This window comes from Ixodes scapularis, unplaced genomic scaffold (genome assembly GCF_016920785.2).
Source record: "Ixodes scapularis isolate PalLabHiFi unplaced genomic scaffold, ASM1692078v2 PGA_scaffold1__304_contigs__length_218370807, whole genome shotgun sequence".
In the NCBI taxonomy this organism is placed as follows: domain Eukaryota; kingdom Metazoa; phylum Arthropoda; class Arachnida; order Ixodida; family Ixodidae; genus Ixodes; species Ixodes scapularis.
In genome coordinates, this window is record NW_024609846.1 from 27,077,905 (window position 1) to 27,091,248 (window position 13,344).

Consider the following 13,344-nt stretch of genomic DNA (forward strand, 5'->3'; position numbering starts at 1 on the left):
GCACTGCGATAGAAATAGATAGAGAATGCAGTTGTCCGGCCCCCCTAGAAGACAAGATTACGTCATCATTAGTGGATCGCCGACCGAAGTGGCAAACCCGCTCAAGCTCGACGAGAGTCGCCTGAAAGCGACACACATGTCCGTGATGGCGCCGCCGTCTGCTAGCGCCGGGATCGTTGTGAGACGCTGCAAGGCGCGTTGGCGATGACGCTGATGACGCCAACACCATCCAGAATAATGAAGTCCTCCCGCACGCCCCACTCTTCCTCCCTGGAACGTCATGACCTTCGGTTGGCGCCAACTCGGCAAGTGGACCCGATGCCAAGCAACCTTCGGCGCGTCCATTGGACACCAGGTCCAGCCGAGCTCTGACACAGCACTCGTATCCAGCCTGTGTCTTTGCTCGATCTTGCTCTGATGACGTCAGCATTTCAGTGCAGAGCCTTCGATTATTCTGCGTGGTGTTGGCTAGACAGAGTTGCGTGGATCCAGCTTCAAAGACACCGTCGTATTCAAGTGCGTTTTTTTTTCTTCTTTTTATTATCACTCGACTACGTCCGTCCGCAGAGTGGGTGTTCCTCACTCTCAGTCGGAAGACTCGCAGGCCGCTCGGCAGGCTGCCAAGGTCGCGAACTTGTGACAGAAGTGGGGTCCGGTCACTGGCCGAATGGTCACGCATCGCCCCGTGCGCCGGTCAAACTGGGCGGTCGCAGTCAGGACGTGGTCCGGGTCGGGCGCGCCAGGCCTGTAACACGCTAAAAGGCGGGGATGAAAAAAAAACAAAAAAACATTGGCCCGCAGCGACTGACCGAACACCCACGACTCGTAATATAAACTTGCCCGATCGCCGAAAAAATAAAGAGAAGGTTGGCGCTAAACAGTCGACCTACAGTGTGCTGTCTTACTTCCAAGTATGGTGTCTGGAACGCGTCTCAGACTGGTGTGTTTGCCTCGTCTAAAAAAGTGGTGCCTCGATTTCGGCCTGGTGACGTCATTCAAGTGTCATGCTGTCGCCAATCACGATACTGGCGGCGCCCCAACAGCAGTGGTCGGCAGACGCCTGTTCTTCCGCAGGTCGCTCTCCAGTGTGGCAGCCCACGGAAGCTTCGGTAGCCAGTAGGTGAGACGCCTCGACTATAGCGACACTTGCGCCCCCTCGCTCCTTTCGCCAGCATTTCTACGACCAACCGCAAGGATCGCGACATCCAACAGCAGGGCACTACGGCTTTTGTGACGTCACTCGTTGTCACTTCTGAACCAGTGTCTATGCTTGAGAGGAATAGAACGCAAAACAGTCCAGTCGGAAACGTCATCCAGACACCGTACTTGGGACGCAACGGACCTATCGGGACGAGGCCTGCTTTTTTGTAAGAGTTTGTGATTCTGTTCTGGATAGCGACGGGACAAAAGAGGGAACGCGCCCTTTCGTTTCCAGTCTGCATACTTATTGCGCACGCCCGTTTAACATTAGATTCGTGTATGTTGTGCACGCAAAATTACCCTCATTGAGACGGCGTAGTTCGAAGCCACAGGAGTCCGAACTGTAATCGGGAATGAGCACACGAACTAACCAAACACGAGAGAGTCCAGGGGTGGAACGTAATGCTCAATCACTGGTCTAATTGATTTGGAGAATTGCTCTGGAAAACTAAATATTTATGACCCTCAGACAGGCTTAACAATATTTGAAGGTAGCGAATTGTTGCTCGTTTTAGCCTTCCTTAATAATCGAATAAATCTCAACGAAAAAAAAAAAAAAGAATTTTCAATTTTTCTTTAGAAATTTTTAATTTTTTTTATATTACGCGCAGTTAGGAAATCCCTGCCTCGTTTCAGCGTGAGCCAGAGCGTAGTCAAAGTTCGAGGAAGTCTCAAGAAAGGCACGGAGAGTTATCATATAGCTCGGCAGCCAATCAGATTAGAACCGAAAAGAACGCCGAAGAACGAATCAAGAAGCGTGAATGACACCAGGCGTTTCTGAATTTCCCAGGGGTTATAGGAGATAGACAAACAAAGGGCGAGACTGCGAGGACAGGAGCATTGCCCGGTTCCTCGTCGTATTTTGAGCGATGCTCGAATGGCCTCGTCGCTGGTAGCGTCGGCTGCGCTCTTACTGGAGTAGAGTGTACTAGAAAGTACGAGTGGGACGAGCTACAGGCTCCGCTCATTCTTTCAGTTGCACCTCAAAATGTGGAAAGCGATCAGGTAGAACCAAGCAACTTTGATCGCAGCGCCACCTTCGCTGCGCGCGATCAAGCAACGACACAGGTCAAGATCATGTAAGCAATATAGCCCCTTAGGCCCGCTTCAGACGAGGCAACTTTTCCAGCAATTTTGAGGTTGCTGGCGGGTTGTTCCCTAGTTTTCCCTAGATCGACGCGAATTACTGAGATCGGGTCCGGCTCGAACAAGCGAGCAACTCGGAGCAATTCGAAGACGGTTGAAGCGGCTGCAGCCAATCAGAGACGCGATATTTTCACGTGACACCCCTGTGGTGGTGATGATGACAGCTAAACACTTGGTTCTGGTTTGAAATGGATCGTTTTCGGAAATAAACAGTTTCAGAAAAATGAGTTAGTATTCTCAACGCCGTTCAAAGATATAAGAACGCGTTTTTAGCGCGTAGCTGGGCGTCTAAATAGTGAAAGAAGAATCAAATTTAATGATGATGATGGCAAGTCAAAGCAATTCGGTTGCTATATTGTATTTGTTATGATTTTGGCGTCAGAGCTAACGTCAAAGCACCACGACACGACGACGTGACGTTACGACGACGCCATGACGTCATCGTCGACTACGACGTTACGCGACGCCAAGATGCTGTCGTAAGGCCGTCGTAACATCGCGTCGCGTTGAGTACGACGCCGTTACGCGACATCAAGTCGTCGTTGCATCGCGGTCATGACGTCGCGCACCGCGTTGAAGACGACGTGGACGTGGTCGTCGATGCCGACGTCGACATCCCACGCAGCGTCAAACATCGCTATGACGTCACGTTAACGTCGTCCTGACGTCAACGTCACAACGAAGCCTTGACGGCGTGTAACGTCGTCACCTTCGCCAGCATCAACGCCGACGCGCAGTCACGACAAAGTCTTGACGTCGTGTAACGTCGTCGACGATGACGTCAACGTCGATGTCCTGGAGTCTTCGGGACGTCTTCGTGACGTGGAGTTGCGTCATGTCGACAACGACGTCAACGAACTGACACCAAGCGTCCTTGGGACGTTGCATTGACAAGGACGGCGTCAACTTGACGTCCCGTGACGTTGCCGTCGACGTCATCAACGTCAACGTTGACATCGTCGTCGTTGCCAACGCAATATAACGTCAGAACGCAGTGTTGATGTCTCGTAACGCACGTTGTCAACGTCGATGATGACACTGACGTCAAGGCATCGTCCTGATGTCGCATGACGTTGTGAGAACAAGTCAGGTCGCGGTGACTTTATGTACGTGACGACTAACGTCTAGATTGTATAAAAATATAGTCCGGCGTTCTATTGTTTTTATGACCTTGACCAGAGTGCCGTTCGAGCTTGGCTTTGGAACGAAACGCGTTTTTCATAAAAAAACGGCTAATCCAAACCACTTCGCTCGTAGCGCCCAGGAGGGCGCTACGAGCGAAGTGGTTGGTATTAGCCGGTCTTTTCCACATACGGAGGTACCTAAGTAGCGCTCCGGTGGCCCCACTCGTCCCTTCGAGTACGCTCTATTAGGGCTCAAGTGGGGTGGGAGTATCGCCTTGACATACACGCGCAATGTCGACAGTCCTCGCTTATTCGGAACGAGCAACCCCATGGCGCATCAACGGGGGCGCCTTCCGAAATTTCCTCGATCTTGCTCCAGGGTAAGGGTTTTGAACCTTGGCGTTCCAAAACCTACCCACGTCTAGCGTTTTTCAATCTGTGATGTCACGTTACACGACCCGCCGGAGTATCTCGGATTCATTTGGGTGAGATTTGGAACACAGCCCGCGGGAGACCCCTGAGAACGGCGGAGGTTATGCGTACCTTGAGGGTAGGGGCAGGCGTGCTGGCCGCCGGCACTCGCGCTTCCTGAAAATGAGAATGCACATACGAACACAGATATAGCGGGAAAAGGGTGGTTTTCTGGATCACGCGGGTGGTTCATTTGCCGCGCACGAAGCGTTCACACTCTGTCTTCGAAAACAAGCACTCATTTTGTCACCCTCTCCATAACACTAAAAGCGGCGGCGTACCCTATTCCTTTACCAATAACGGCCAGTAAAAAAGTTTTGAAAAGTTTTTTTTTTTTTTTTTTTTTTTTTTTTTTGTTTCTGTCATCGTCGTCTTTCTCCCTAGTCTCGGGGTTTTAGTTCATCATCAACAATACGTGAAATTGGAATAAAATAATAATTTGTACAGCAACACTTAACGCTAATTGGCAACATTGGCCGGTGGCGACTAATGACTCCCAAAATCCGAGCGAGTTTTGGCATGAGATAGTGTCTATGGCTATTGCATGTCACGTTCTCATTTAAAAACACACCACGAGTCTTAAAACTGCTAATAATTTCGATTACTCTTAAGTTGATGCTGAGAATTTTAGTCACTACCACACGCTTATTTTATGGGCGATTTTTTGTTTGTTTCATCAATGTTGTTTTTGAGTTGCATGTTTTATCCCTCACCTTTTTATATTTGCTTATGTAAAATTAGTGATATGAATAATTTCGTCCCTGCTCTGGGGGAAAAAAAAACTATGCTCGAAACATCCGTGTAGACCACAAAGTTCGCCTGCACATTTGTGTTAATTGTGTTAATCATTCAAGTTGAAATTAGAAAGAAGGGGTTCAAATAGTCTACTTTTCGGAACGCCTGATGTGATATACATTATAGCGGAAGAGAAATAATTAATTCATGCATCTATTGTTTGCGATATTTAGGTAAAACTTTAAAAGAGGCAACGCAAGTTCTCAAAGGCCGGGAATATAATTTTTTTTTTTAATAAGACCCCTGAACTAAGCACTTGAAATACCTTGGTAAATCTTAAAATCATCCCAAGAACAGTTTTTTGCTTTCAAACTTAAAAAAAATATATATATATATATTTTGTTGATTGAGCAAGGCTGTTTTAGTTGAAGAGTTCCTCTTGAAACCAAACTGGAAAGTTCGGGGACCCCATTTATTTAACAAGTGTACTAATCCATGATAATGTTGTTTTTCCAAAGCTTTAGAGAAAACAAGCAATATATATAAAAGCCACACTTCGAAGCGTTGTTGGTGCTTTAAAGCATTTAGCGAGTCGACGTTTCGGCATGAGTGCGGAGGCCTTTTTCAAAACTGTCTGGACTCAGGCCGAAACGTCGACTCATTGAATAACTTAAAACATTAACAACGCTTCAAAGCACAACTTTATTACATTCTATTCTTCGGCATCCTACGCTATATCTCCTACACACACACACACACACACACGCAAACTCCCTTACTCACTCACATGCAGACTCTCACACACGCACGCACACACACACACTCACTCACTTACTCACTCAAACATAGACTTTCGCACACGCACACACATCGATGTGTGTGTGTGTGTTTATTTGCGGGGGTCATATCTACGGGAATAAATACCACCGGCGTTACCAGTTAGATTTACAAAATATTCATTGAACAAAATGACCGTCTTGCGGTTAAATTATGAACTTTATGATGCGAAGCCTCGATGCAATTTGGCACAGAAGCGCCTCTCATCTGTGAACCTAGATGTTTCCACATTACGACAGTGCCATCATTTGCCGACGAAAAGAGGAAAAAGCAGGAACTCTTTACGGGATTTCTTGGCTCTATAGTTCAGCTACTGCGGTACGACTGAAACACCTTTACAGAAGTCGGGTCACGTGCCCTGATGAAACGGTTATATAGCACATTTTATTTTACGGATCGAGATGTTACCCGTGGCTTACGACACTTTTTTATATTTTTGTGGGTTTATATGTTAAGTGACGTTGATATAGCTTAAGAAGCTGCTCTCAAATACGTTGCAACTTCAGCGGCTTCGCGCATAAGCACTGTACCTCAAACAGTAGCTGCAATGTCGCGCCTGTAAGCTTCGAGGCTAACTTTAGCTGTATTTCAGAAAGCCCTAGGTTTGTGTAATCTCTTTTAGGAGTTATAGCAAACTTAACACAAAAAACATATTTGAAGATGGTCACTCCGGTCGCCAACTTACTACTCCGCTGTTCGGACGACCGACGCGAAAATTATTTACGAATAAATCTAATGTTGCTTCGGAATGTGAGGTAATTCTTGTGGGACTATAAATCATATTAACAACTTCGTTCAGGAAAACTAAATTTCTTATTTCTCTTTTCAAAACACTGTCAGCAAACATATGGATATTAAAGTCACCACCCGCAAATGACGTTGTATTGACTTTTCATTTGTGAACACCAAGGAAGACAACAACAACAACAAAAAGAAATGTAAAAAAACCTGTAATGCTACCGTCCGGGAAAGATAATGGAGGGGGTGGGGGGATCTTTAATAAAACGCAAAAATATATGGATTGGTAGGGACAACACTTGTACACCATTCGTGATAAGAGAAAAATCGCTCAGCAATTCACAGGTGATTGCCGTTCAGGGTTTCGTGCTAGCGCTGTTGACGAGCCCCTTTTGTTTTCTGTTTAAATAGTCCGACCAACACGTTAAAACAAAGTCCGTCAAGTTCTAAACTGTGCAATTTTGTCAATGCAGAACAGACCCTAAAATGTAACCTCGAAAGGCATGAATTATGACAGCCTGTCTCCGACAATAATTTTATTCGAGAGAAATCGACAGCTACGCCGCCCGATACTAGCAGTGCTCCATATATAGCAATTGAAGACCCGAGTTCTGAATTACCAAAGTGGTGGCTCCCTAGGTGTCCATAAGTCTTCAAAGGTATTAATCGGCTGAGGTGAGGCAACATTAACGTGAACCAGACCATGTCACCTTACGCTTTCTGGAGGCAATGGAAGTGTCGTTGACTGTCATTTTATGGGCAGTCCAACCAACCATCCTGCGCATCTCACAGAAAACATCACAGATAACCAATCGGTGAGGAGCCTAGTCCTCGCTAACACTCATACACACATAAAAACACAGGCTAAAAAGGTGTGTCTTCCAAGAATAATAAAATTAGACGTTTCAACGTATTTGTATGAAGCTTTTTAAGGCAGGTTACCCGCTCATATTTAAAGTTAAGAATATAAGGGCAAAAATACTCACTGCACGCAACAACGAAACAAATTGCCACCAGAAGAAGCGCCTTGGAAGCGCACGTGACGTTCGCAGCCATTGCTTTTAAGCTTGTCTTTACTGCTGAAGAACGGGACTGACACCAAGCGCTGCGACGCGCGCTCTTTTATATCGCGAAGATCTCATACGGACGCATGAAATGAAAACAAGGAGACATCCTGCACGTGTCGGGCGCATGTTATCTCCTCTCACTGCGTGCACAGCCTTTGTTTTACTTTTCGCCCAAATCAAAGGAAGGGGAAGCCAGACGCCTTGAGTGGAAGTGAATAATCAGTTCGCTGTTCCGCTCTACTGAGAGCGACAAGTTTCCGAAGTGTAGCTGCAAACCTGAGATACCTGCCCTGACAGAAGCCGAAAAGACAGCGGCGGCAGCATTGCAAAACCTGCACTACAGCGCAGCCAATATGCTGCAACAGAAAAGTTTCTTGGTCAGAGGCGTTGCGTGCGATCATACCTTGGTACCAAGCTCGTATAAAGCGAAAAATGTACGAACTTAATAGCGTTGCCCGAAACCTTTGAATTGAACGGCAGTAGCGTAAGAAATAAAAATGAGCGCATCTCGTCGATCCCAATGTAACGATCATTCTTCGCCCTGAAATTTCCCAGCACCTCTATCTTGAAAGTATTTTTCACACGTAATTGTTTCTGGGGGGGGGGGGGGGGGGGGGGGGCTATACCTCAAAAGCAGTTCGCGTGACGCTGCTGGCCGTGACGCTTCTGAGTGACACATGGGGTTGCGCAGCTGGAGTCTTGCAAAGCGTTGGCGGAGGGCAGGGTGGGCGGAGGGGGGGGGGGGGGGGGGGGTCCGTTAAAGCATGAAGTTTTTTTTAAAGGGGCGATGCAACTATTTTCGTACTTCGGGCAAACACCGCTTAGAACGAATCTCTGACGTCAATGACCTATAAAACTCGCGTTCTTGTTTCACATACACGCAATCGAAGTCGCAGAAAAAAAAAAAAATTAGCAGCGTTCACCCCCTCAACTCGCGGCCAGAACGAGCGGCCACGTGATCTGGAGCCGATTATAGACCTTTCCAATGTTTACAAATCCACAGCTCAGCGTGCGATCTCCACAGCTCAGCACGCGCGTGTGCGTCGCTTCGAAAAGCGAGCAAATCACGCGCGATACGCACGAACAATGAAAATGAAACCGGCCAGCAGCCCTTTTCTGGAAAGGTCTATATGCCGCCAATGTTGATCATAGCCACGCGCTGGGGTCGCCAAGGCACAGAACACGTGGCGAGTCCTAGACATTGGTATGGTTCGGCTATTGTCGCCATTGCAGCGATCGGACACGGGCCAATACCCGAATGCTTCTCGAGCTATCGATTATCGCGAGCCCCAATCGTGTGCCCACGCAACGCTCGAATCCAATCTAAGAGCCGCATTCGAATATCGTCACTCGGCGGTACTGCTGCCGCCCAGGTACATCATCAAGTTTTGTGAAGGAGAAATTATATAAAAACTCTCGCTTTTCTCCTTGAAATTACACCGCAACAAAGGAGTTTCTTGGTTACTGGCGTTGCGTGCGAGTGCACTTGGGTCCAACTAGTACCAGCAAGCTCGTGTAGAGTGAAAAATATTCCAATTGAATATGGTTAACGAAGCCTCTAGTCACAAACTTTTGTCCGTCCGTCTGTTCGGTCGAGTGTTTTCCGGTATATTTAGCGGGGAAAGAGCCGTCAAGTCACCTGACCTATTATACTAAACTGATAATGGGAAACTTAATTCACAAAACGACATGAACCTATATAACGACACCAACCTATATTTCAAATATATCAACAAAACTTCACGGCACCCCGCTAAATATGGCGAAAAAATTCATGTATTGTGACCTAAACGCCAATTCCATTTCTCTGCTAAATGTAGCGGAAAAATGGACTTCTAATGACCTATACACTGTGGTCCTGCGGTTACGGGATGGTCATATATTTAAATTCGGTACTTTCAACATTGGTTACGCGTTGTGTATTGCGTTTATGTATATATATATATATATATATATATATATATATATGGCGACATAGGCTGAGGCAAGCCCAACAGTAAGCCAAGCCTGCTCAGGAGGCCACGCGCCTGCCCAAAAGGGCGAAAGAAGAAAAGGAAATAAACACTAGACCGAGGAGCTGCTTCGAAGACAGTCGTCCTTTGGATTCGTCCCGTTGAATATTTCAACTCCGACAAATTGGTGACCCGGACGTGATACTCCTTCACGATTCTTCACCCTCTTCAATTATGGATTTGGCTAACGGTGAATCGCCTGCGGCGGAAGCAATTCCATCGGGATCTTTAGCGGCATTCCAAATCAAGCTGCCGGCATTTTGGGCAAAGAACGCTACGGTTTGGTTTGCGCAGGTTGAGGCGCAATTCCAGCTCCATCACATCACCTCGCAAACAACGAAGTACCTCCATGTAGTCTCGTCGCTGCCAGCAGAGCTTGCCGACGAGCTAGAAGACATCCTCGCAGCTCCGGCCACATCGAACCAGTAAGACCCCGTCAGAGCGCAGCCGACTTCAACATTTGCTCAACATGGAGGAGCTCGGCGATCAACGTCCCTCTCAGCTACTGCGCCGGATGCGGCAACTTATGGGTGACGTGACTACCGACGCCGATACATCGCTCCTCCGTGAGCTATTTTTGCAGCGCTTGCCACACAGCATGGTACCCATCCTGGTAGCGACTGAGGACATGCCCTTGGATCAATTGGCGAACTTGGCAGATCGGGTGAGAGGGTACTCCTCTCCCACAATTTCCGCCACGTCCAGACGCTCAAACAGAGTGGCAAGCCCTCCGTCTCGATCTACAGAAAATAATCTGGAGACTCGACTCAGCCGTTTGGAACAAGCCATTCAAGATCTGCAACTGTCCCGCCGACCAAGGCGCATTTCCCGTCCCCGGGCAAGATCCCGCCGCTCTTCTTCAGACCCTCTTACCTCGAACGCCAGTTTCTGCTGGTATCATCAGACGTTCGGACAAGAAGCGCGCAAGTGTTCTCAGCCTTGCTCATGGCAGGGAAACTAGAAAACCGGGCACTGGCAGCGGCAGGTGATTCCGGGTTACACGAAAGCCGCCTTTTTTATGTGTTGAATCGCGTCACGCGACAACGCTTTCTTGTTGACACCGGCGCAGAAGTCAGCGTCCTGCCTTTATCACCTTCAGAAAAACGCCGGTTGTCCCAGACCTCGCCTCTTCGAGCCGTAAACTGTTCATCCATCGCTACGTATGGTCAACGCTCGCTGACCATCGACTTGGGCCTACGCCGTACGTTCCGACGGATTTTTATTGTTGCGGATATCAGCATTGCAATCCTGGGGGCCGACTTTCTGAGTGACTTCAACCTAAGTGTTGACATGCATTCTCGCCACCTTGTTGACACTATGACCCGGTTGTCCATTCATGGCATCACCTCCCACTACGTTGTGTCCGAAATCCGCCCAGCGCCCCCTACATCCAAGTTTGAGGAGCTCCTGAGTAAATATCCGGACATAACAAAGCCTACAAACTTAAACCAACCAGTCAAGCACGCTGTCACACACCATATTGTGACCAACGGACCTCCAGTATCTGCAAGACCACGTCGTCTCACGAGAGAACGCCTGACCGTGGCCCGACGGGAGTTCGATCATATGCTGCAGCTTGGCATAATTCGCCCGTCTGCGAGCAATTGGTCGTCCCCCCTCCATCTCATCCCAAAAGCAACCGCTGGCGACTGGCGCCCCTGTGGGGACTATCGCGCACTTAATGCCTACACCGTGCCCGACCGGTACCCTCTTCCACATATACAAGATTTTACAGCAAATCTCGCAGGTAAGAGTATTTACAGCAAGATAGATTTGGTCAAGGCTTATCATCAGATACCCGTTGAACCCTCTGACATTCCGAAGACGGCCATCACCACTCCTTTTGGGCTTTTCGAATATGTACGAATGCCATTTGGGTTGCGCAATGCAGCGCACACATTTCAACGCTTTATCAATGAAGTGACAAAAGGCCTCGACTTCGTTTTCGCCTACCTTGACGATCTCCTCGTCGCGAGCACTTCCATGGACGAACATGAACAACATCTCAAGCTCCTTTTCGACCGCCTTCAGTCCTTCGGCTTAATCATCAATCCAGGCAAGTGCGTATTCGGAGCCTCCGCAGTCGACTTTCTTGGCCATCATGTAACCGCCGCCGGTGTCACACCATTGAAGGACAAGGTTCAAGCGGTGCGTAATTTCCCGCAACCTACATCACTGCGCAAGCTCCGCGAGTTCCTTGGCCTTCTCAATTTTCACCGACGCTTCATTCCTGGCTGCGCTCGTATTCTCCACCCCCTCACAAACCTCCTCAGAACAAGAAAAGGTCCCAATACAACCGTGGAGTGGTCAGCCGAAGCAGCGTCTGCTTTCTCGAGCGCGAAGAAAGCCCTGGTTGACGCTACTCTCCTCGTCCACCCCGAAACTGACGCTCCCATACGACTAATTACGATTAATGGCAGATGCCTCAAATATTGCAGTTGGTGCTGTCCTGCAACAATACACTGAGGGAGAACGGCGCCCGCTCGGATTTTTCTCCCAGAAGTTAAAACCAGCTGAGTCAAGGTATAGCACCTTTGGACGCGAATTGCTGGCCATCTTCCTGAGTGTAAAACATTTCCGTCACAACCTGGAAGGCACTACGTTTTACATACTAACAGACCATAAGCCTCTCACCTTCGCATTCAGAAGAAATCACACAAACTACTCCGCTCGTGAGATAAGACAGCTAGGATTTATCTCCGAACTCACTGTTGACATCCGACACGTGCAAGGATCAGAAAATACCGCTTCGGACGCTCTTTCGAGAGTGGAGACCCTCTCCATCCAACCTGTCACAGTGGATTTTCAAGCGATGGCCCAAGCACAACACAACGATCCTGATCTAGTTGCAGAGCGACAAAAAGAATCCTCACTGCAACTTAGAGATATCCTATACCACTTGCCTCATCAACTATCACTTGCGATCTATCAACCAACACACCACGCCCTTACGTACCTCTGCCATTCCGGAGAACAGTATCTGAGGCTCTACACAATGCTAGCCATCCGGGAATTCGCTCCACACAGCGGCTGGTCACTGCCCGCTATGTATGGCCCAGCATAAATGCTGACGTACGTCGGTGGACCAGGAATTGTCTGCAGTGTCAGCGGGTCAAGATCACCAGACATACAGTAACACCCCTAGTTCATTTCCGGCTCCCTAAAACGAGGTTTGACCACATACATCTCGACCTGGTTGGACCTTTGCCTCCATGCCAAGGTTTCAGATACCTGCTTACCTGCGTAGATAGGTATATCAGATGGCCGGAGGCGATACCACTCCCAGACATTACAGCCGAAACTGTTGCCGATGCCTTTGTAATGCACTGGATTTCTCGTTACGTGTGCCCTTCCACCATCACAACTGACAGAGGACGACCATTCCAGTGTGCGTTATTCACAGCACTGACCCAACTCCTTGGTGCGCGCCACATCCTGACCACAGCATACCACCCTTCCGCCAACGGGATGGTGGAGCGGCTACACCGTCAACTCAAGGGTGCGCTCGTAGCTCAAGATGACCGCACTCATTGGCTTCAACATCTCCCTCTGGTTCTCCTGAGCATAAGATGTGCCTTCAAGCCTGATCTCGGGTTCACATCATCCGAGCTAGTATACGGTGCCACACCTAGGCTCCCCGGTGAGTTTTTCTCCCCACAGGATGAGAACGTATCATCTCCGTCAACTTACGTGAATAGATTGCGCGAGTTCTTTCGACATATCCAGCCAACTTCCCCTCGACACTCGTCTCACCGAAAGCTCTTCAGGTCTCAAGATCTAGAGTCGTGCACACATGTTTGCGTACGCAGTGAACTCATCAAAAAGAGCCTTACTCCGGCGTACGATGGACCCTTCAAGATTCTCCAACGCTCTATGAAAACAATGACATTGGACCTCAATGGCCGTCAGCAAGTCGTCACAGTCGATAGGATCAAACCTGCTTATACCGACACACCTTCGCCCTCTCTTTCATCAACCACATGGTTTTCGGGAACCGAGTCCCCTGAAACATAT

At 48.5% G+C, this 13,344-nt stretch overlaps 1 protein-coding gene across 1 annotated transcript; it reads right to left on the bottom strand.

The window, feature by feature from the left end:
• Nucleotides 1-517: 517 nt before the first annotated feature.
• Nucleotides 518-7,350, bottom strand: LOC120849775. Its single transcript, XM_040222011.3, has 3 exons — nt 7,238-7,350; nt 4,014-4,058; nt 518-755 (listed from the first exon to the last, which is right to left on the bottom strand). Exons 1-3 carry the CDS (start codon nt 7,305-7,307, stop codon nt 586-588), a joined length of 285 nt encoding a protein of 94 aa, XP_040077945.1. The 5' UTR covers nt 7,308-7,350; the 3' UTR covers nt 518-585.
• Nucleotides 7,351-13,344: the final 5,994 nt, after the last annotated feature.